This window comes from Octodon degus, unplaced genomic scaffold (genome assembly GCF_000260255.1).
Source record: "Octodon degus isolate 3935 unplaced genomic scaffold, OctDeg1.0 scaffold00042, whole genome shotgun sequence".
NCBI lineage: Eukaryota > Metazoa > Chordata > Mammalia > Rodentia > Octodontidae > Octodon > Octodon degus.
Genome location: NW_004524618.1, coordinates 1,242,653 through 1,261,541, shown reverse-complemented (window position 1 = coordinate 1,261,541; position 18,889 = coordinate 1,242,653). Strand labels below are relative to the sequence as shown.

General features: G+C 56.0%; 2 protein-coding genes across 7 annotated transcripts in view; one reads left to right on the top strand and one right to left on the bottom strand.

Moving 5' to 3' along the window:
• Fbxw4 (F-box and WD repeat domain containing 4) overlaps positions 1 to 10,831 on the top strand; it is an 83,010-nt gene extending 72,179 nt beyond the window's left edge. For 2 of the 5 annotated variants that reach the window (XM_023715561.1, XM_023715559.1), the window contains 4 exons: positions 9,291 to 9,431; positions 9,590 to 9,672; positions 9,969 to 10,055; positions 10,209 to 10,831. In XM_023715561.1, coding sequence (XP_023571329.1) covers positions 9,291 to 9,431; positions 9,590 to 9,672; positions 9,969 to 10,055; positions 10,209 to 10,750 — 853 coding nt within the window. In that variant the 3' untranslated portion in view covers positions 10,751 to 10,831. Of the gene's footprint in view, positions 1 to 9,290; positions 9,432 to 9,589; positions 9,678 to 9,913; positions 10,056 to 10,208 lie in introns of all 5 variants that reach the window. The other 3 variants (XM_023715562.1, XM_023715564.1, XM_023715563.1) reach the window with 3 other exon arrangements.
• Positions 10,832 to 11,394: 563 nt separating this feature from the next.
• Dpcd (deleted in primary ciliary dyskinesia homolog (mouse)) overlaps positions 11,395 to 18,889 on the bottom strand; it is a 23,241-nt gene continuing 15,746 nt past the window's right edge. For both annotated transcript variants that reach the window (XM_004631448.2, XM_023715558.1), the window contains 4 exons: positions 18,658 to 18,782; positions 18,244 to 18,377; positions 12,026 to 12,128; positions 11,395 to 11,675 (listed from right to left, as the gene is read on the bottom strand). In XM_004631448.2, the coding sequence (XP_004631505.1) occupies positions 11,571 to 11,675; positions 12,026 to 12,128; positions 18,244 to 18,377; positions 18,658 to 18,782 (467 nt within the window). In that variant the 3' untranslated portion in view covers positions 11,395 to 11,570. The remainder of the gene's footprint in view (positions 11,676 to 12,025; positions 12,129 to 18,243; positions 18,378 to 18,657; positions 18,783 to 18,889) is intronic.

Below are 18,889 nucleotides of genomic sequence, written 5' to 3'. Positions count from 1 at the left end.
TTTCTTTCTTTCTTTCTTTCTTTCTTTCCAGGGGGCACGGCTGGCTGGCATGTGGTGCTGGGGGATTGAACCGCAGTCCCTGTACTTTGCTAAGCTTGTTCTAAGTAGGTGCTTTAGACCACTGAGCCATCTCACCAGCCCTGGGCATACATTTTAACTTATCTGGGATAAATGCCAAGGAGCCCAGTTACTGGATTATTTGATAAATATATATTGGATTTTACTTATCAAACTATTTTTCAGAGTATCTTTTGTAAGTTTTCAATTTTGTAATTTTTTTTTATTTTTATCTTTGGTGGTACCGGGGATTGAACTCAGGACCCTGTGCTTGCCAGGCAGGCACATATTCCACTGAGCTATCTCCCCAGCCCGTTTTCAATTTTGATGCAGTCCAAATTATTGACTTTTTCTCTTACCAGTTATGCTTTTGATATCAAGTCGAAGAACGCTTCAGCTAGCCCTCAGTTATATGAATACTACAATTTAGTAGCAGCTTAAGTGTCTTTCTTTTTGGTTTTTTGAGGCAGAGTATTGCTATGTAGTTCAGGCTGGCCTTGAACTCACCATGTAGTGCAGCCCAGACTTGAACTCAGTGACCCTCCTGCCTCAGCCTCCCAGGTGCCGGGATTGCAGGCACGTGCCACTACACGTGGCTAAACTGTTTCTCGCCTGCTTCTGCCCGTAGTCACTGCCTTCTCCTGTCCTCTCCACCCCTCTGCTGTTAGGCCTGTAACGGCGCCTGGCAAAGCACTCGCCATGTCTTTTTCTGAGAAGTCCGTATAGTTGGTCTTTCCGCAGACGAGGTGTGGAGATTTCTCCCTACCAGATGCTTTCACTGAACGGGTTCTTTCCACAGTAGTCACTGCTGTTGGCCGTCCAGGCAGCGGGATGGGAAGTGCCATGCTTTACCCAGCAGCACACGGCCTCTCCAGGCAGCTCCTGGTTAGACTGCCTGTTCTTGTCCAGGTCAGTTGTTTCCTGAGCAAGGAGTGAGTGCACCTCTTAACAGGACTCTAGATGTCAGAACACTTCCATTCTCCTCTTCCAGGTTGGTTTTTTTTTTCCAGACCCAGTTCTGGGTTCTTCAGTTGCTTTCTATAGGCCTTGTAGATCAGTCAGCCATAGCTTTTGATCTATGGCTGCTTCATAAGTAATGAAGATGTACATCCAAGTGGCTTAAGCAGTGGTGGACTTGTGACCTCAGATGACAGGGAGCTCAGAAGTGGAGGGCTGGGAGGCTCACAGAGAATGGCTCCTTGCCTCAGACCACGCGGGCCATGTCACTCTGCCTTCTGCCGTGCCTCGCCTCGCCTTGGAACATGCGGGCCGTGTCCACTGTGCCTTCTATCTTGCCTCGCCTCGGACCACGCGGGCCGTGTCCACTCTGCCTTCTGCCTTGCCTCACCTCGGACCACGTGTCCACTCTGCCTTGCCTCGCCTCAGACCACGTGGGCCATGACCACGTGGGCCATGTCACTCTGCCTTCTGCCTTGCCTCGCTTCGGACCACGCGGGCCATGTCACTCTGCCTTCTGCCTTGTCTTGCCTCGGACCACGTGGGCCGTGACCACGTGGGCCATGTCACTCTGCTTTCTGCCTTGCCTTGCCTCGGACCACGTGGGCTGTGACCACGCAGGCTGTGTCCACTCTGCCTTCTGCCTTGCCTCGGACCACGTGGGCCGTGTCACTCTGCCTTCTGCCTTGCCTCTCCTCGGACCACGTGGGCCGTGACCATGTAGGCCATGTCCACTGTGCCTCCTGCCGTGCCAGCCCCCTGTGGTGTTTGCTCCAACTCTGAGGCTCATGTAGAGCAGTTCCACTGCCTATAAGGCAGCTACCACTTTAGTAAGTTCCCACCTTTAGCGCAGGCAAGGGAAGATGTGTGCTTGCTGCTGACCCCCCTTTAAGGTAAAGAAGCCTTTCCTAGGAGCACCCACAGTGACTTCTCAGAGCTGATACCCAAAATTGTGTTCCAAGGCTCACCCAAAAGCAAGCTGTGGCAAGGGAGCAGGAATGAGCCACGCGCCCCTTCCCTGGCCCAAGGCGAGCCCAGTTTGCTGTGTGCACTGGCCATGGCAGGCAAGAGGGCAGCAGTGGCGCAGGATCAGAGTTTTGTCAGCAAGAACGAATGAGAGGAATGGCTGGATGGACCCCCGCTGCGCTGGTCCCATGGGACCACTGTCACCTGAGAGTTTCCCTGATTGTGTTGTGGTGGGGTTTTTTGTGGTACCGGAGATTGAACTCAGGACCCTGTGCTTGCCAGGCAAGCACTTACTCTACTGAGCTAGCTCCCCAGCCCTGCTGTGTGGCGTTATCCCTCTGAGTGTAGATCAGATGTGGTCTGCTGAAGGGCAGATCTGTCAGCTCTCCATAGACTTGCTTTTGTTCTGTGTAGTGTGTGCACACCAGGGATTGAACCCGGGGCCTGAACGTGCTGGGCGTGTGTCATTCCACTGACCTGTACCGCCAATCCAGAGGTGTGTTACTCGCTTGGTTGGTTTTGTTTTGAGACAGGGTCTTGGTGTGTAGTCTGCGCTTGCCTTAAACTCACTGTGGAGTCCAAGCTGACTTCCAACTTGCAGCAGCCCTCCTGCCTCACCCTCCTAAGTGCTGGGATTGCAGGCATATACCCCCACACCCAGCCCAGAGATCCTCTTTTATTAATGGAGTAAATGGTCACAGCATACTGTTGTCAGCCTAGCGGCAACATACTGCATCCTGTGGCTGGTAAGCTTGTTCCCTTGAGGTTGCCCTCCCACCTCTGGCCCGTGAGCATCTCCTCCTTCTCAACAGGACTGAGGCAGAGGGGCGCAGTCCTTGGAAGTCTAGCAGGTGATGTGAAGGGAAGCTGCGAGGACTCCAGAAGCGAGCTGTGGGGTGGACAGTGCTGGGTTCTACAGCTACTCTGCCGCTTACCAGCCCTCTGATGTGGGGACCTTTGGGGCTTCCGTTTCCACAGGAGGAATTAATTATCTCCACCTAACAAATCTGAACAAAATGGTGAAAAAGTGCTGCACACAGTGCCTGAAACCCCGGGGTGGCTACTTCTCCCCCACGGCTGTTTCCACACTGGTACTGGGCTTATCAACCCTTAGAATACCTGTAGGGAGGGCCCGGAGCCTGCTGAGCTCCTGGCACAAAGGCGGCTCTTGCCCGTGAGGCTGTGGCTCCCAGATGGGCACTTCTTCTGAGAGCCAGTTTGCTTGGACAGCTGGCACGAGCACGTGCCTGGCCCGGGACAGCACAGTGGTGGAGGGCAGGACACACCACTGCCTCCTGGGCCATCCACAGGGCTGGGTGCACTTAGAGCTCTATGGCAGCTTGGTAGGGAGTTAGCACCAGGACAGACTCCTGAGCACCACCCTTTGAGTGTGATTCTCTTATGCAATCCCTGGACCTCACCAGCCCCCAATGCTGGTGTGTCTGTACTGAACCAGAATGAAGCCAAATAACAGGCATAAGATAGCTGCGGGCTTGATTCTTCAATGGAGCCACTGCGCCCTTTGGCCAGCCTGTAGGCTCATCGTGGGCAGGATCACCTGGGGTCTGCTGGTACTGCTGCTCCATCCCTCAGCCTGCCCCTGCTGCAAAGAGCCAGGCCTGTGTAAACATCTATCCTGTCCTTGAGGGCCCGGCAGACCCTGCGGAGCAGGCAGTGATAGGGGATGACCTGGCGGAGGCCTCTGCTTTGGTTGGGAGGATGACTCTCTGGTGCTGTCTTTCCCAGAGAAGCCCAAGCAGATAATAAAGCCATGTAGAAAATAGGATTAAGGTAATGAGCAGGCAGGGCCAAGTTTGATCTTTCAATAATGCCAAAGCCTGACTGACAGGAAGCCTGCAAGGAGGAGTGCCCAGCCGGCAGGGCTTGGCCATGCTGCCGTGAGCAGGGCTGCCTGGATTCCTTGCTTCTAACCTGTCACTCCTGAAACCTGAGCAGCGCCTGGCTTTTCTCTTTTATGTGTATCCTGTGACTGCAGTGGAGGGGGTACTGGAGGGGCAGTTGTGCTCCAAACATTGGAGAAGGGTGGCCTACCGAAAGAGATGGGAGGGTGCAAGGGCACAGTCCTTGGCTGCAAACTGCTGCAGGCAGCAAGGGTGCTGTGCGCCTCCAGGCCAGGCTCACCCCAGCCCGTGGTACCGACATTTCCTCCGCCAGGTTCCAGGTGGGACAGGCTTCCCGTCCACGCTGGCAGGGGCTGTATTTCCCTTGCTTTGCTAAAGCCAGTGCCTGGCACTCACGTCTGCCAGTACTCTCGACGACCGCCATATGTGTGCGCCTCGCAGAGCCCCCCTCCATCAACCCAATGCGGGAGTCAGGCAGGGCCTTTGGCCCCTGAGCATTGCCTTGACCTCCCCAAAGAGCCGACTGCCCACCATGGGTGCTCAGCCCCGTCGGAGTGGGACCTGGGGCTGTTCCTGCGCTGAGCACAGGACACAGAAGGGCTTTGGTGTGTGCGGCAAGGAGCACCTGGAGAAGGCAGGTGTGGCCGAGCACAGGTCAGCCACCCCAGGGGCTCTGCTCATGCCCATCCCACCCAGGTGTGGCTTGGGCTCGGCCCTGGTCCCCCACACCCACCCCTTGCAGGGCCCAGTCCTCACAGTGATTATGGGAACTGCCCCTCTTTAAAGTACCTGCCTTCTCCTTTGAAAGTATTACTGACAGCTTTTCTCCTCTTTTTTCCTTACCTCTTTAAGTAACCCTGTAATTTTTTTCTTTCTTTCTACCCCCTTTCCTTTTCCTTTCTTGTCCCGTCTCCCTGAACTCTTTGAAATTGGCTCTCTGCCTGCTGACACCAAACTGATACTTTGCGTTTGACTTCTCCTTATCCCTTTATGGCAACAGATGTTGAAATTTTGTATCCTTTTATCTGCCGGGCTGCCCCTTCCTGTAATTACTGCCCCCTTGTTAGCAGTACAAAGTGGGCTGCCTGGCTGCTTGGCCTTTGAGCCACTGTGTGGGAACATGTGTGCACGGGAGGTGCTGGGGGCGCGTGTGCATGCACGCGCGCACAGAGGTCCCTGTCCTCTCACCTGGTGGGGCTGGGGTGAGGGATGCTCCCCTGGGCTTCCCTTTCTCTGCACTCCCGTGTCCTTACATTTGGGGTTGTCTGTCCCCTCACTTGTCTCACTGCCTGCACTGGAGGACCAGTCTGTGCCGTGGCAGGAAGGTGTGTGCGAGGCACCAGGGAGGCTTGCAGTGGCCCTGGGTGTCTGCTGGGAAGGGCACGTGCAGGGCACTGATGGGCTGTGCGGCCCGAGAACAGGGTGTGCACCACCAGCAGGACGTGCACTCCAGAGCACAGAGACCTGACTGCGGCTTATGAGCCGCCAGCCACTGAGCCCTTGCTTGGAAAGCCGGCCATGCTGCCGCATGGTAATCCTCGCATGCAGACAGGACCTACATTATGAGAGCCAGTCTCAAAAAATAGACACTCTCATAGGCCTGTCAAGTTAGGAGCCTTCCCTAAGCCATTCCGGGGGCACTACCAACGCCGCAGACTCAAGTGAGTGCTGCCTGGTGACTACTCCATCACCAGAGGACCTGTGCAGCCACCGCCTAGCCCAGGAATACACGCAAGAAGGCACCTGTTGGCTTCCCTGCTCCTGCCAGACTGGTTTTTCAGCTCAGTCCGTAGTAGGCACCCAGGCTCTGCCCTATCCTGCTATGAGACCTTAGGAAGTCACTCTCGCTGTAGCCCTTGATTTGGGGCCAAGACCCTGAGTGCCGCTGCCATGCCAGGTGAGGCGTGTGCCCAGAGGTCCGTGGTCTGCGGGCCAGACCCTGCAGCACATCCCCTTCCCACTGCAGCCTCTGCCAGAGTGGCCTGACTGCCACCCTTCTGTGCCTTGGCCTGGGCTCTCTCTTCAGCCCTGTTACTCTCCAAAGAGTCACCCATTCCTCTCAGCTAGAAACTTTTTCTGGCTGTCCCCTCACAGAACTTAGCTCCCCGCAGTCCCTAGCACTTTGTGCTGTGCTCCCTGCTCCCAGGGTGCAGATTTCTCTCCCCTGCTGGACTGAAAATCCCCTGGAGGCAGGGACGGTCCCTCCTCTCTGCTAAGGGCAATGCCGTGTGTACAGAAGGCGCCCAGCTACCTACTGGAGGGAGAGATTGAAGAGGAAACTTCCCTTTCTCTTTGTTGGGCCTGGCGTATGCATCCAGCCACTTTTCCTCTGGGGAACACAGACTTAAGAAGGTAAATTCTCCCCAAAAGCCACTGCTTTATTTCAGCGCAGTATATGCCAGACCAGGTGTCCTTATGCCCAGACAGAAGCAGGAATGCTGGGGGCCGGGGATTCGGCTCAGTAGAATAAGTGCTTCCCTGGCAAGTGGAAGGGCCCGAGTTCAATCCCCGGTTCTGCAAAGGAAAAAAAAAAAAAAAAAAAAAAGGAACGCACACTGGTGGGACTTCCAGGGAGCAGTGTCGGGGGCCCTGTGTATTAAAGGTGGAAGGTGAGTGGAAGCCACTGAGCCCTTTCGTGGGGGCTGGGAATAGAACAACTCTGGTATGGAAGAGTGTTTATGGAGCCTGGGTATGAGGGCGCAGGGCACTGACTGAGGGCCCGGGCCCAGGCCCTCCAGCTGTTGAGCCAGGGTCTATATGCAGCTGGCAGTCCCCACAGGGGTGGTAGTGCATTGTCACTACTTTAAATTCCCCTCAAACCCTCCAGTTCCTAGGGGGACTTGGGCTAGGGCAATGGTGGCAAGCCTACGGCACACGTGCCCACTGTGCCCCAGGGGGCATACAGAGCCCACCGTGTCAATGTATGAGCCGGGTCATCCCAGCAGCCAAACCCTGGGTATGGGGTTGCAGCGCAGGCCCTTTACCAGCCCTGGGGCAGAGAGCATGTCAGTGTGGCCACACCCGTGCGCCTTCTCCCAGGTGCAGGTGGCCTGCGCACACCACACCGGCAGGAGGCTCCCTCTGTGTCTTCCCCTGGATTGAGAGCGAACTGCCGGAATTCGGCTAGGGGTGGAGACGCACCCAGCCTGAGCAGTTCCTGGAAGCCCAGGTGCTCTGTACCGGGGTTGGAAGGGAAGGGACTTTGCGTCTGGCCTGTGCTACCTCCCATTGTGGCTGGGGCGCTGGGTGGCAGCTCTGTTCCCACACAAGCTGTGCAGCAGCCAAGACTGAACCCCCACCCCCACAGTGAGAGAGGGAGAGGCATTCTTAACATTCTTTCCAGAGAAAAGGGGTGAAACGTCTGAATTTGGGGGTCACATTATACAAATTGCAATCTAATCATTTTTACAAGAACACACTTGCAATAAAAGAGCCCAGGAGGAGGGGATGAGGGGACAGGCAGCTGGTTTTGTCCCCCTACCCCCAAAGTTTGGGACTATTGTTGGGCCAGTCTCTTCCCTCCACCATAGCTGCGCAGCTAGTTTTCTAGTTTAATGGGGGGAGGGGGCTCTGAGAGCCAACAGTGCCATTTCTGTTTGTTTTCCCAAATCAAAGCCCCAGCAGGACTTCTATGGCACCGCTGGGCCACTATTTGAAAAGACAGGCCATTTCCCAGAGCCTGGTGTGTCCGTTTATGCTCTGAACTTAACCTTACAGCTCTACACAGAGCCTTGAGGGTTCTGGGTAAAAGAAACTGTACCCTTTTATTGGCCCATTTAACGTGTGTGTGGCCAACTCAGAGAACCAGAGCATGGCAGAAATCCCACAGCCAGCCTTTGGCCTGGCCAGGCTGGCAGACAAGGGGCAGAGAGGGCTTGTTCAACACCTAGCGGGTGGCGCAGAGGGCCCTGGGTCTCCCCGTCTCCCCCTGGGGGTAGGGCCTCTCAGGCTGTTCTCTTGCTTATCCGTGGTGGCTGGGACTGGGTGGAGCCCAGGTTGGCAGTGTGGTCTGGTTGTGCCCCTTTGCACTGCTGACCCTGGGTAGCCCCATGTGGGTACTCAACTCCTTCCCTGGAAACCCGGGGACCAGGTGGGCAGGCAGCACCATGCTGTGCTTCTCCCTACTGCCTTTCATCTTCCATTCAAAGACAAACATGAAATTACTTCTACAGATTAAAGGGGAGAGCGCTCAATCATTTCTTATGGCCTCACTAATGGAGGGGGTAGGGCCCCAAAATCTAGGTGAAGAGAACTGTGGAGTATAGCAGCCCCCACCCAGCAGGTACAAATGTGTAGACTGTGAGGACAGAGACCAAGTCACAGCCCACCCCATCCTGTCCTGAGTGGCTGTCACAGGACTTCTTTAGGAGCAAGGTTAGTGACTTCAGAGCCTCCAGCCTATTGTCTGCCCCCCTTCACAGCTGACTTCCTAGGGACAAGGACACTGATTTAAGGCCTACCTAGGGAAAGGCAGCAGGCAGGCAGGAACCCAGCCAACACCTCTGTGCCTTCAACATTTAGGAAAGACCCTTGAGGACCTGAGTCTTTTGCTTAACACTGCTGAGAGCTGTGCCATGGGACCATGCAGGCCTCTTCACCCTAGGTGAAGGCTTTAGCCAGGTGTCTGGGAAGTGTTTCTCCCATTACATGCACAGGGAGCGGAGGTACCAGCCAAGAGGACGCCTCTTCTTCATTCCTACTTCGCAGAAGTCAGGCCTTCCATCCGTCTGCTCACTACAGGGATTACCGGGTGCACTTGATGTTGAGGGGTAGTTGCTAGGGCCACAGGCCTCCCTATGTGGTTGCTAGGGGCCTGCCCACTGCCGCGGTCACGGAGGGAATTACAGTCACAAAGAAATTGTTCTCGGTAATCTGCTCTCGGCCACCGGTGGGGTGAGGGTGGGGGAGCAGGCTGGAGCTCAGCCGGCCAGGCTGTGATCACAGAGGCGTGCTGGCCGGGCTGGGGGCCAGAGGGCCAGAGCATCAGGGACCAGCTCACTAAGCTGCTTTCTCAGCGATTTCCCTCCCCAGACACAAAGGTGCTTGTTTTAACATCTCCTGGGACTCCCCTTCTCCCTTTGTGTGGTCTTTATTCCCAGTGAGGTTTGAGCCCCAGATTACAGGCAGGAATTAAGGCATTGGACTCAGGCAGCTCAGAGCTGCATGACCTGCAGGATCAAGAAGTGTACACTGGACGTACACACAGGAGGGGGCAACCCCTTCAGCAAGGCCCATTCATTGCCCCAGAAGAGTGGTGGATGGGTGGGTGGGGGGCAGCCTGTGTGCAGGTGCGGCAGACGGGCTGCCGTCAGCTCCAAAACGCTGCAGTTTGGCACTGGCTGGGGCTGGAGTCATCAGCTAAGGCTGGAGAACTGCGTGTCCCTGAAGTGCGGTGCCATCTGCAGGCCACGGTGGGTAGCCACTCACCTCTACCCCTCTCTCTCTCAGTGGGCAGCTGATGACACACCTGGGTAGTGACTTCCCCCCAGGGGCTGGGGTGCTGGATGTCATGTATGAGTCCCCTTCTACACTGCTGTCCTGTGGCTACGATACTTATGTTCGCTATTGGGACCTCCGCACCAGCGTCCGGTGAGTATGCTGGGTAGGACACACGTGGGCATCCAGTGCCAACCCTGGGGCAGCGCCGCCCCATGGCCACAGGTCTAGTAAGGGTGGGCATCTCTCAGCCCATCCCCAGCACTCTGGCCCAGTCTTGAGGCCTTTGTTCCAACCCTCCTAGGTTCTAAGACGAGTAGCTGGCCCTGTGGACACACACATGCATCCGCTCTGAGCCAGGGCTTGGGGAGTGTCCTTCACCTTCTCCAGTTAAGTTTGGTCATTAAAGACGTTGAGCTGGGTGCCAGTGTGTGCTGGTAATCCTCCAAGACCAGAGCGTGTGGGTTTGAGCCCAGCCCAGGCAACACAGTCAGTGAGATACCTCCCAATAAAAGCAAACGGCTGGAGTGGAAGTATAGCTCAGTGTGAAATCTCTGGCTTCAGTCCCCCACCCTAGGACTCCCCGGGCCCTGGCAAAGTACCCCAACCTCCCTACCTCTGTGCTCTCTGGACAGGAAGTGTGTCATGGAGTGGGAGGAGCCCCACGACAGCACCCTCTACTGCCTGCAGACAGATGGCAACCACCTGCTGGCAACAGGCTCTTCCTACTATGGTGTCGTGCGGCTGTGGGACCGGCGCCAGAGGGCCTGCCTGCATGTAAGTGTCTGGCCTCACACCTCCAGGTGCCAGGCTGTTCCAGGAGGGCTGGGGAATCCTGTAATGGCACGTGACCATGTCTCTGGGTCCAGGGAACCCTTGGTTGGTGTCCCAGTTCTTGCTTGGAGAGCAGTCCCTTCTCCCCACCCCCAGGCTTTCCCACTGACGTCGACCCCACTCAGCAGTCCTGTGTACTGCCTGCGGTTCACCACTTCGCATCTTTATGCTGCACTCTCTTACAATCTTCACGTCCTGGACTTCAAAAACCCTTGACAGGCTACTCGTGCCTGTGCCTGGGGAACCAGCACCTCAGGAACCTCTTCTGCCTGGAGTATATGATGCTGCTTCCTTCTCTCCCCTGCTGGGGCCACACTACTCGGCACCTGAAGCTAAGGGCAGTGTCTCCTGGAACTCTGGGGCCCTCGAGACGTGGGACTGCTGAGTCCATGAGCAGACAGGAGGCGCTGCTACAGAAACAGGCTCACGCTCCAGTGCGGCCAGAGCAAGGGTCTGCCTGGGAAGGGCCCGTCCTGCCCTTGCCTCTGCCCACTTCGTTCCCTGGGTGGCCTGCAGGAGGGGAAGTAGTGCTTGCTGCACCGTGGCCCTCTGACCCCAAGGCACCTGTCATGTTGGACCAGCCTTGTGGGGTACCATGGCATCGTGTCACGTTGGGTTCTGAGGTACCCTCAGAGTAGCCTGAGGTATTCCTTAGGCAGGCTGTGAAAGCATGCTACTACTTTCATTTTTGTAAAAATAAAGCTCGGTTGTCCAACATAGCTGGTTCTTTGATGGTCAAGTCACGCTATGAGAGATGCAGCAGGCGAATGGACGGATTCAGCTTGGGCGTGTGCATGTGTGCGCCGAGGAAAGGCCACCCTCTGCTGTGTCTCGGCCACAGAGGTTTCAGGAATACTGCCCCAGACCACCCGCCTTCTTAGTTTTGATGGGGGACCTCTGGGGTTCAGAGAGGGGCTGGGGGGGCTCTAGGCTTCTGAGGCGCGAAACAGCTGTCACCTATAGTGACCCATCTTTACCTTAGCCCGATGGACACACCCCCTCGTACCACTGTGCCTCATCCTGGCTTTTCACCCAGGATTCCTTAATGTCCAGGTTGTCTCCAAAGGCTCTGCATTCCCCTGCCCACACCTACCTTAGGCCACGCTGGCACAAGGGATTCCCCCAGACTCCCTCAAGTTTATGCAGACAGCTTGGAGGAGAGACTGCCCTATTGGGTTGAAAGTCCCCAGGAGGCAGAAGGGATGTCACACCAGTGCCCTCCCTAGAGAGGTCAGGGACCTGGGAAGGGAATACACCAAGCTGGACAGAAGGGCGGCCCATCTGCAATAGCTAAAGAGGACTTTACTTGGGAAGTGAGACCAAAATGGGGCCACTAGTACTCCTGGACCAGTTGTTAACGGCTTTGGATGGCTCCCAGGGGTAGAAGCTGCCCCACACTAACCCAGCCAGACTGGAAAGTGTCGCAGTCCTCCCCAGGGAGGTGTGAGCAGGGGCCAGCTACTGGGTCTTACAGTCTCCGTCGCTGCTGTGTGCCGTCTTGACCTTCTTCAGCTCCTTCTGTAGCTCTGACTCGGTTACCAAGATCTCCTTCGGCTTCTGATACTGTGGACAGAGCCAGAAAGATGACAAGATCGTTACATACCTATACTCGGACCCTTCTGATCCTCTTACTGCAGGAGAAAACTGAGGCACATGCTCGTGTGATTTGCTCATGATACACGTGGCTGGCTAGGAACGTTTCTTGGGCTAGACCCCAGGCCCTGAGATGTCCGTCAAGTCCCCGTCCACCTGTGCCCTCCTCCCTCTGTGGACCGTGTCATCTGGCCCTGTGCCCTCACTGGAGACACTTGATCTCTGGCAGGTACCTCAGGGTCAGGATCACTGAGGCCTAGAAGTGGGCAGGGAAAGAACCTCTCCCCAGGTAGCAGCAGAGAAGTACAGGCGAATCTTACAGAGATTATCAGGGTGCAGTTGGCATGAGCAAAGCTCAGCAAGGAATCATCCAGGGGCAGCTGGTGTCTGTCTAGGTCAGGAACGGAGAACTTCTTGTAGTATCTGTGGGGACACCAACAGGCCACTGTAGCACCCAGTAAGGTGACCCCTGCAGTTGGCTACCAGGCCTTTTGCCAGCAGGCCTCTACACAGTTCTTCCCACAACCCACTTTCTGCCACACACCCAAAGGCAGAGGGAAAACCAGCTAGAACAGCAGGCTTTTGGTCTGGAAAGAAAAGGATGCCGCCACCTTTCAGCCCATCCAACTCGGGTGCAGGGCCATTTAGGGCATTCATGATGAGACCAGGGTTCCAAGTCACTTCCGTGCCAGGCTCAGACTCCCAAAGGTGACAGCACCTTTTGGGATATGCAGACAGCTCAGACAGCTTGGGCCTTCTCTGCACCCCAAGCTTCATGGGACAACAATATAGGTGGTATGTCCCAGCAAGGGACAATAAAGACAGTATTTTGGGGCTATCTCCCAAAGCTAGGGATCTAGAGTGGCCACTGACATGGGACTTCCAGTGAAGCCCTCTGCTTCTTCTCCTCTCCAGAGGTCTTCAAAGGCTCTGTTAATCTTGCGTCGTAAATCAGAGCGAAGCATATCTACTGGCACAAAGCTTGGAGGACCAGCCCCTGACGCATCCCGGAGCTGGGAGCTGGGAGCTGGGAGCTGGGAGCTGGGAGCTGGGAGCTGGGAGCTGGGAGCTGGCTCTGGCTCTCACCGGCTGCAGACCACACCTCTCCACTGTCACACACCACACAGGGCCCTGTCATCTTCAGGTTCCAGGCCAGGCATTAACTGTCCCTTTTAGTAAAATAAACAAAAACAGGGACACCAAGCCCACAGTATGATCAGTAGACTCCAGAACTTGAGCTCTTTATCGGAGGAAACTGCTTGGAGAGGAGAGAAACAGCCAGGTGTCAGTGGCTGGCTCGGTGCCCCTCATCTGTAGGAGCAAGCCCATGTACCGCTGGGGGCATGTGGCCCGGGCCCTGGCCAGGACTGCTGAGCAGCTGCACAAGGGGCAGGCATCGCTCGCTGTCCTTTCCGCAGCAGAGGTTGTGTGGGCTGCAGAGGGAAGCGCCTCAGGCAGGTACAAAGAAACCTAAGTGAGGAGCCTGGAAGGTAGCTTTTAATACTTCACAGGGGCCCGGTCCTCATGCTGACAGCTACCTGGAGTCCACTTCAAAGACCGCAATGCCCTGGGGACTCAGAAAGTTGACGTCAGTGCAGCACTTTTGCCCCCGTCCTCCCTGCCCAAATCCCCTGGTTCAGCAGAGGTTCTGGGGCCCCTCTCCTCCCAGCTTCCCCACTCTCCACAAGGTGTTAGGACCAATGGCAGGAAAAGAATGTTTACTTAGAGGCTGACAGTTCAAAAGAAGTGGGGGCTGGGGGGTTCCTAATGGCACCACAAGCTGCTTTCTTTTCCAAAGCTCTGCCCCAGGGAAAGGCGATCCATCTGCCTACACACTAAGAGGAATGCCTGCCACATCCTCTTCCTCGCCAGCAGGGCTGAGGGCTCTTCCTGGGGCCCTTGGTCTGGCCAGCAAAGGTGGCAGACACTGATAATGGGGGAGTCAAAGGTTAAACAGCAGAGATTAGGTGAACACAAAGGCTTGTGAGGGAGTGTTAACATCTTCCTGCAAATATACACAAAGAGCAGAACCTGAGAGGTGGCGCCCATAGCCCAGCCCAGCTCTTGCCCAGGCCCGGCCAGTTGGAAGCGGCGAAGAATCTCAGGGCTCGGCCTCAGTGCCAGGATCAGGGTCAGAGGGAAGGTGGGGTGGGTGCATGGCCTTTGCTGTGGTGTACTGTAATGGATTTGGCTTATTGGGTGAGGTTAAACAACTCCACACTCCTGACAGCCAGAGCTGAGCAGTAAGGGATGGCTGCCTCGTCTCCTGGGGCAGCCCGGCACCTCCTCATCTCTCTATCCTTGCAGCACTGAGTTTGCCAAGGCAGGATCTGCACTTGACTTTCTCATTCGTTACCTGCACCAGAAAGGGACCCTGTTGTGTTTCTGGAAATGTAAGCGTCCTCAGCCTTGGGGCAGCTCTAGGCAAGCAGCAAGTGTTTACAGTAGGCCCCTACTGTTTCCTAGGCCTGGGGCTGTGTGCTGTGACTCACGGGTGAAAAGCCCCGCCCTCTGCGAGGGCCGCTAAAAGCTAACCTTCCAGCAAGACAGCGAGCTTCTTAGATGGACTGGTCCCACCACCCAACTCCTTCACTGTTCTCAGTCTCAGCCAAACAAAGATGACACTTTCTTCTCTGTGTGTCCACCGTCCTTCTCACCTTCCCCACTTCCTTTCCTTTTCCTTTCTCCTGGTGCTGGGGATGGAACCCGGGGCTTCCCAAGGCTAAGTAATACAGCTCTGTCTGTTACCTTAATGCTGCCTTTGGGTGAAGTGCTGTTTCCAACAGCCACCCTCTGAACACTCCTCAGGGGGCTACTCCAGGCACCAGGTTAGGTTTGTTGCCCAGATCACAGAAGTTAAGCTTTTATTATCAGTGAATTTCCCAAATCTGGTAATGTCAGAAGCTCTACATTTTGAGCACCTGTTTTAAATGCCTGACATCTCAAGGATTAAGGGAATCTGGGAAAGGGGGGGTGCTCCCAAATGAATAGACTGTCTGCTCAGGACGCACCCCACAGGGCCAGGGCACCCTCTCCAAGCCCATCAGAGGCCATCCTGTCCCAGGGTCTCGTCTTCAGAAGGCCTGCAGGAGGACTCCTGGCTTGCAGGCCAGTTCATCTCTGGGCCTCAGTTTCTTCTAAATTCCTTGCTTAAATTCAGGAGCTGTACTAGATAAGCTGAGCCACTGTCCAAGGGTCCAGAACAGGTCGACTGTGAGCCTCCTATTCTGTTGAAGGACAGCTCTTTCATTTGGCTATTTCACAGTGGCCTCTGGCCTCCTGGTTTCTCTCCTACCCCTTCCTGAACTCAACCCCCCCCCAGCTCCCCTTGCACCTGCAGGCCCTTGGCAAGAACACTGTGGAGGAGCGCTGCCAGCAGGCACAGGACTGTCTGATCAGTTGCAGGCCTTGACCCACACAGCCCGCTCTGCACGCTGGCATTGCAGAGGTAGCAAGAACCGGAGATCAAACTCAGGACTGTGCACTTGCCAGGCAGGCGCTTACGCCGCTGCACCCAAATCTTAAGCCTCAAGGCTCTGGGCAAACCAGGCCCCCACTCCCACTGCCCTTGCTGGAGGGCTCTCGGGCCTACCAAGGGAAGCCTGTGAGACCCAGCCCCTGACCATGTCTGACCACAGAACCTCTATTTCTGGCGATGCCTACTAACTCTCCCAGGTGAGAAGCACACCCAGTCAGCTGCGCTATCTTCAGAACTGCTGAGGCCCTGCATGCAGGCAGCTGCGCATCGTGAGGGAGGTGTAGCCTGCTCCTGTGTTGGATAAGGAAACCTTGCCAAAATGCAGGTTCTGCGTGGCCAAGCCGGACCTGGGCTGACATCTTTCCACTCCAGCACCTAGCTCATCCCATTTACAGCTGCCGGCTTCTGGACTCAGGCTCAGAACTGTTCCTCTCCACATTTCTATTAGGACCAGACAGAGCCGCACAGGGCTTCTTCCCCAGCCAAGCCCTCACTGCCCGAGGCCATGGCCACAAGGCACAGAATCAACCCCGCAGCCAGTGGCCAGCCCAGGTTGGCAGGACAAGGCTGCATTTACAGGGTCTGCACCAGGCAGGCATGGAGGCTCCAGGTAAAGAAAGGCTGGCTCAGAGAAAGATGCCGTGCCGTGGTGGGCCCTGGGCGCCTGGTGAGGAGGGCACCAGCTGGGCGGGCTGTGCACGGTGTTGATCTTGTCATGCAGTTGTTAATACCTCAATAAGAATGAAGTGCATGTTCGCCCACCTCTGGATGGTATGACGATGAGGAAACGGTGCAAAATAACCCTGAGAACACTGTGCAACCCTGTTCACGGGACGAGTCAGTACGTTCTGTCCACAAGCCAGTGCACAGGAGAGGATGCATTACTTGCATAGAGTTAAAAGCAGCAACCTCAGGGAAGTCGCTGAGGGTGTGGTGGCCCCCGCTGCCCGCCTCCTAAGCCAAGCTCCCCCGGGGCGTGGCCGGGCCAGCTGATAGCTGGCACAAGTGCAGTGTGTGCTCCAGAGAGGCACTGAGAGCCATGTGGTGACACCCACCTGTGGTCCCAGCTCTCAGGACTGAGGCAGATCGGTGAGTTCCAGGCCAGCCTAGACTGCGTAAAGAGCCCTCGTCTCAAAGAAAAACTCCAAAAGAACAAAACATCGGGCTCTGGAACGCCCCTCTCCCCTGTGCAGAGCCCCTTCCCCACCTGGCCTCACTAGTTCCCAGTTCCTACCCTTGGGGTGGCAATGGGCTTCTGGCCACGAAGCGCTGGGCCAACAGCGCCACCTACGGCTAGAAGCGCGAGGAGATGGGGCCCGGAGGACCTGCCACAGATGAGTGTTCTGGGGAGCTAGCGAGCCTCTCCTCCCTTGTAATCACATTTCTGCCTGATCTCTGTATTCGACAGTGACCTCTGGGGGACAGAACGGAGGCAGCAGCCAGCTCCACAAAGTGCCAGGCTGCAGATTCAGATGCTGTCAGAGCGCTTTTGTTCCCAGTTTGGACCTGGGGCCTCTTACGCCAGGGAATGCTTGCTGAAGCACAGAGTTTGTTTTCCTAAGGCAATTTCTCTGTTGTCTGAAATTGCTAAATTCCACTTTAGGCACTGACTCCTGTTAATGATGAGAACAATAACGGGAATAAACTGCCTTTTATCTGAGAGCTTCAATGTGCTTTATAAACGCAAACTCCTATTATTATGGCTTTATATTTAGAGACAAGACCACGGAGGGGCTGCCGACTGCATGTGCAGCAGTAATCTTGAAATTAATTCATTCATCTCCACCCCCTTCCCTGCCCCCTTAACCCTGCCGAAGTGCTAGGGTGTGGGGACCATAGGAGAAGGCCGAGCCAGGGGAACCTCAAAACTGCCCTCCTTTCCTGTGGGCCTCACAGACCGAGGAAGAGAGAAGGGAGGCCAGCATCACACCACCTGGACAGGAGCAGCAGATGAGTGCAGGACGCACAGCAGGGAGCTTCACAGCTTGTGGGCTGATAGCTAAAAACCTCCCACTGGGGCTGGGGATACAGCTCAGCCACACAAGGCCCACCTGGCAAGCACAAGGTCATGAGTTCAACTCCTGGTGCCAAAAAACAAAACAAACTCCCACTGGCCAGGCATGGTGGCACACACCTGTAACCCAGCACTCTGGGAGGCTGAGGCAGGAGGATGACCCCTGATTGGGCAATTTATGGCTTAGCAAGATTATATCTAAAAAGAAAAAAATTGAAAAGACCTGGGGATGTAGCTCAACATAAGGCCCTGGATTCAATCCTTAGTATCACCAATACAAAACAAAAGCTGGGCCGGGGAGAGGGCTCAGTGGAATAAGTGCTTCCCTGGCAAGCACAAGGGCCTGAATTCAATGCCCCCCCCCAAAAAAAAAATAAAACAAAAGCCCCAAACCTTCCATGGAAGTACCCCAAGCCATGTCACGGAGTTGGCCCCACACTAGCAGCACCATTTTAGGCCTCTTCTGCAATCAGTCAGAGCTCCAGAAATTCGAATGTGGTCACCCTGGCAGCCACTTTCTGTCCTTTCTACTTGCAGTTTGCCTTCCCCAGCAGGCCACAAAGGGAAGAATGAGAACTGGGAGACTTCTAAGAAGCCAAAGTACTGCCTACTGCTCCTTCCTCCGGGAGGGCCCAGGTTACTGCCGCCCAGTCCACTCCTGCAAAATCCCAAGACCACTGCTTCTGGCGGCCGGGCCTCCCAGGCCGCAACTCCCAGCCAGCTCGGGCAGTGACGGCACCCCTGGCTTGGATCCAGTCAGGAGGCCACAGTCACAGTAACCTTACAGTAGAACAACTCGAGATCGTAAGTTAATGGCCACGTGATTCCTCACCCCTTATGCAGCCAACAAATAAAGGCCACGTGCCTCCACGCCAGGTGCCGTGCCGACATGCGCTCAAGCTCCCGCAGACAGAGCTGAAGACCTCACTCAGGCTGTGCCTGCAGGCGGACCCTGGCCCCCCCCTCCCCCCGACCCAGGCCACAGTGCAGGACAGAGCCCTGCCAGGCCCCGCAGAGCTGCAGACAGATGCTCGTGCACTACTTACTTTTTATTGGTTGTCCTGACTATGATGCAGCGCTCCTTTGGGGCTACACAGACACTGTAGACGTCCTTGGGGTAGGGGAGGTTCCGGATCCTCCACTGGAAAGTCATCTTGGTGTCCTTGCGCATAAAGATAGGCTATGGAAGGCAAATCCAAGCCCTCTTGGGGAAGGAAGGGCAAGGGTGGCTCCCACGCTCCCCAGAGCTCTGCCCAGATCTGGATGGGACACACTGGGCGCTCCAAGCTCCCTCTGGGCTGCAGGCCTCTAGCTGGGGAGACCAAGGTGCCCTGGAGAAACCCTTCAGGCATCTGCTCAAGCAGCATCTGTGGCCAGGTGGGCACACTGGGGGTGAGGGGTACGCCAGGCAGGGTCCCTGCCTCAGGCCACAGCCTCCCACCCCAGTCCCCGGGACATACGTTGGCACTGCTCTCCTTGATGAGTTCGGGCCCCAGGCTGCCCGCTCCTGGAGGCGCTGGCTCTCCCACTTCGAGCTGCCACTGACCCAAGACTCCCAGGGCACTTCTCTTACGCCACTTTCTCACTGGGGAGAGAAGCGATGTGTTACAGGAAAGAAGCTGTCTCTGCCGTCCAGCTGCCTCACCAGGCTGCTGCAGCATGCCAGAGTGGAGCTCTGGGCATCTGGGCAGC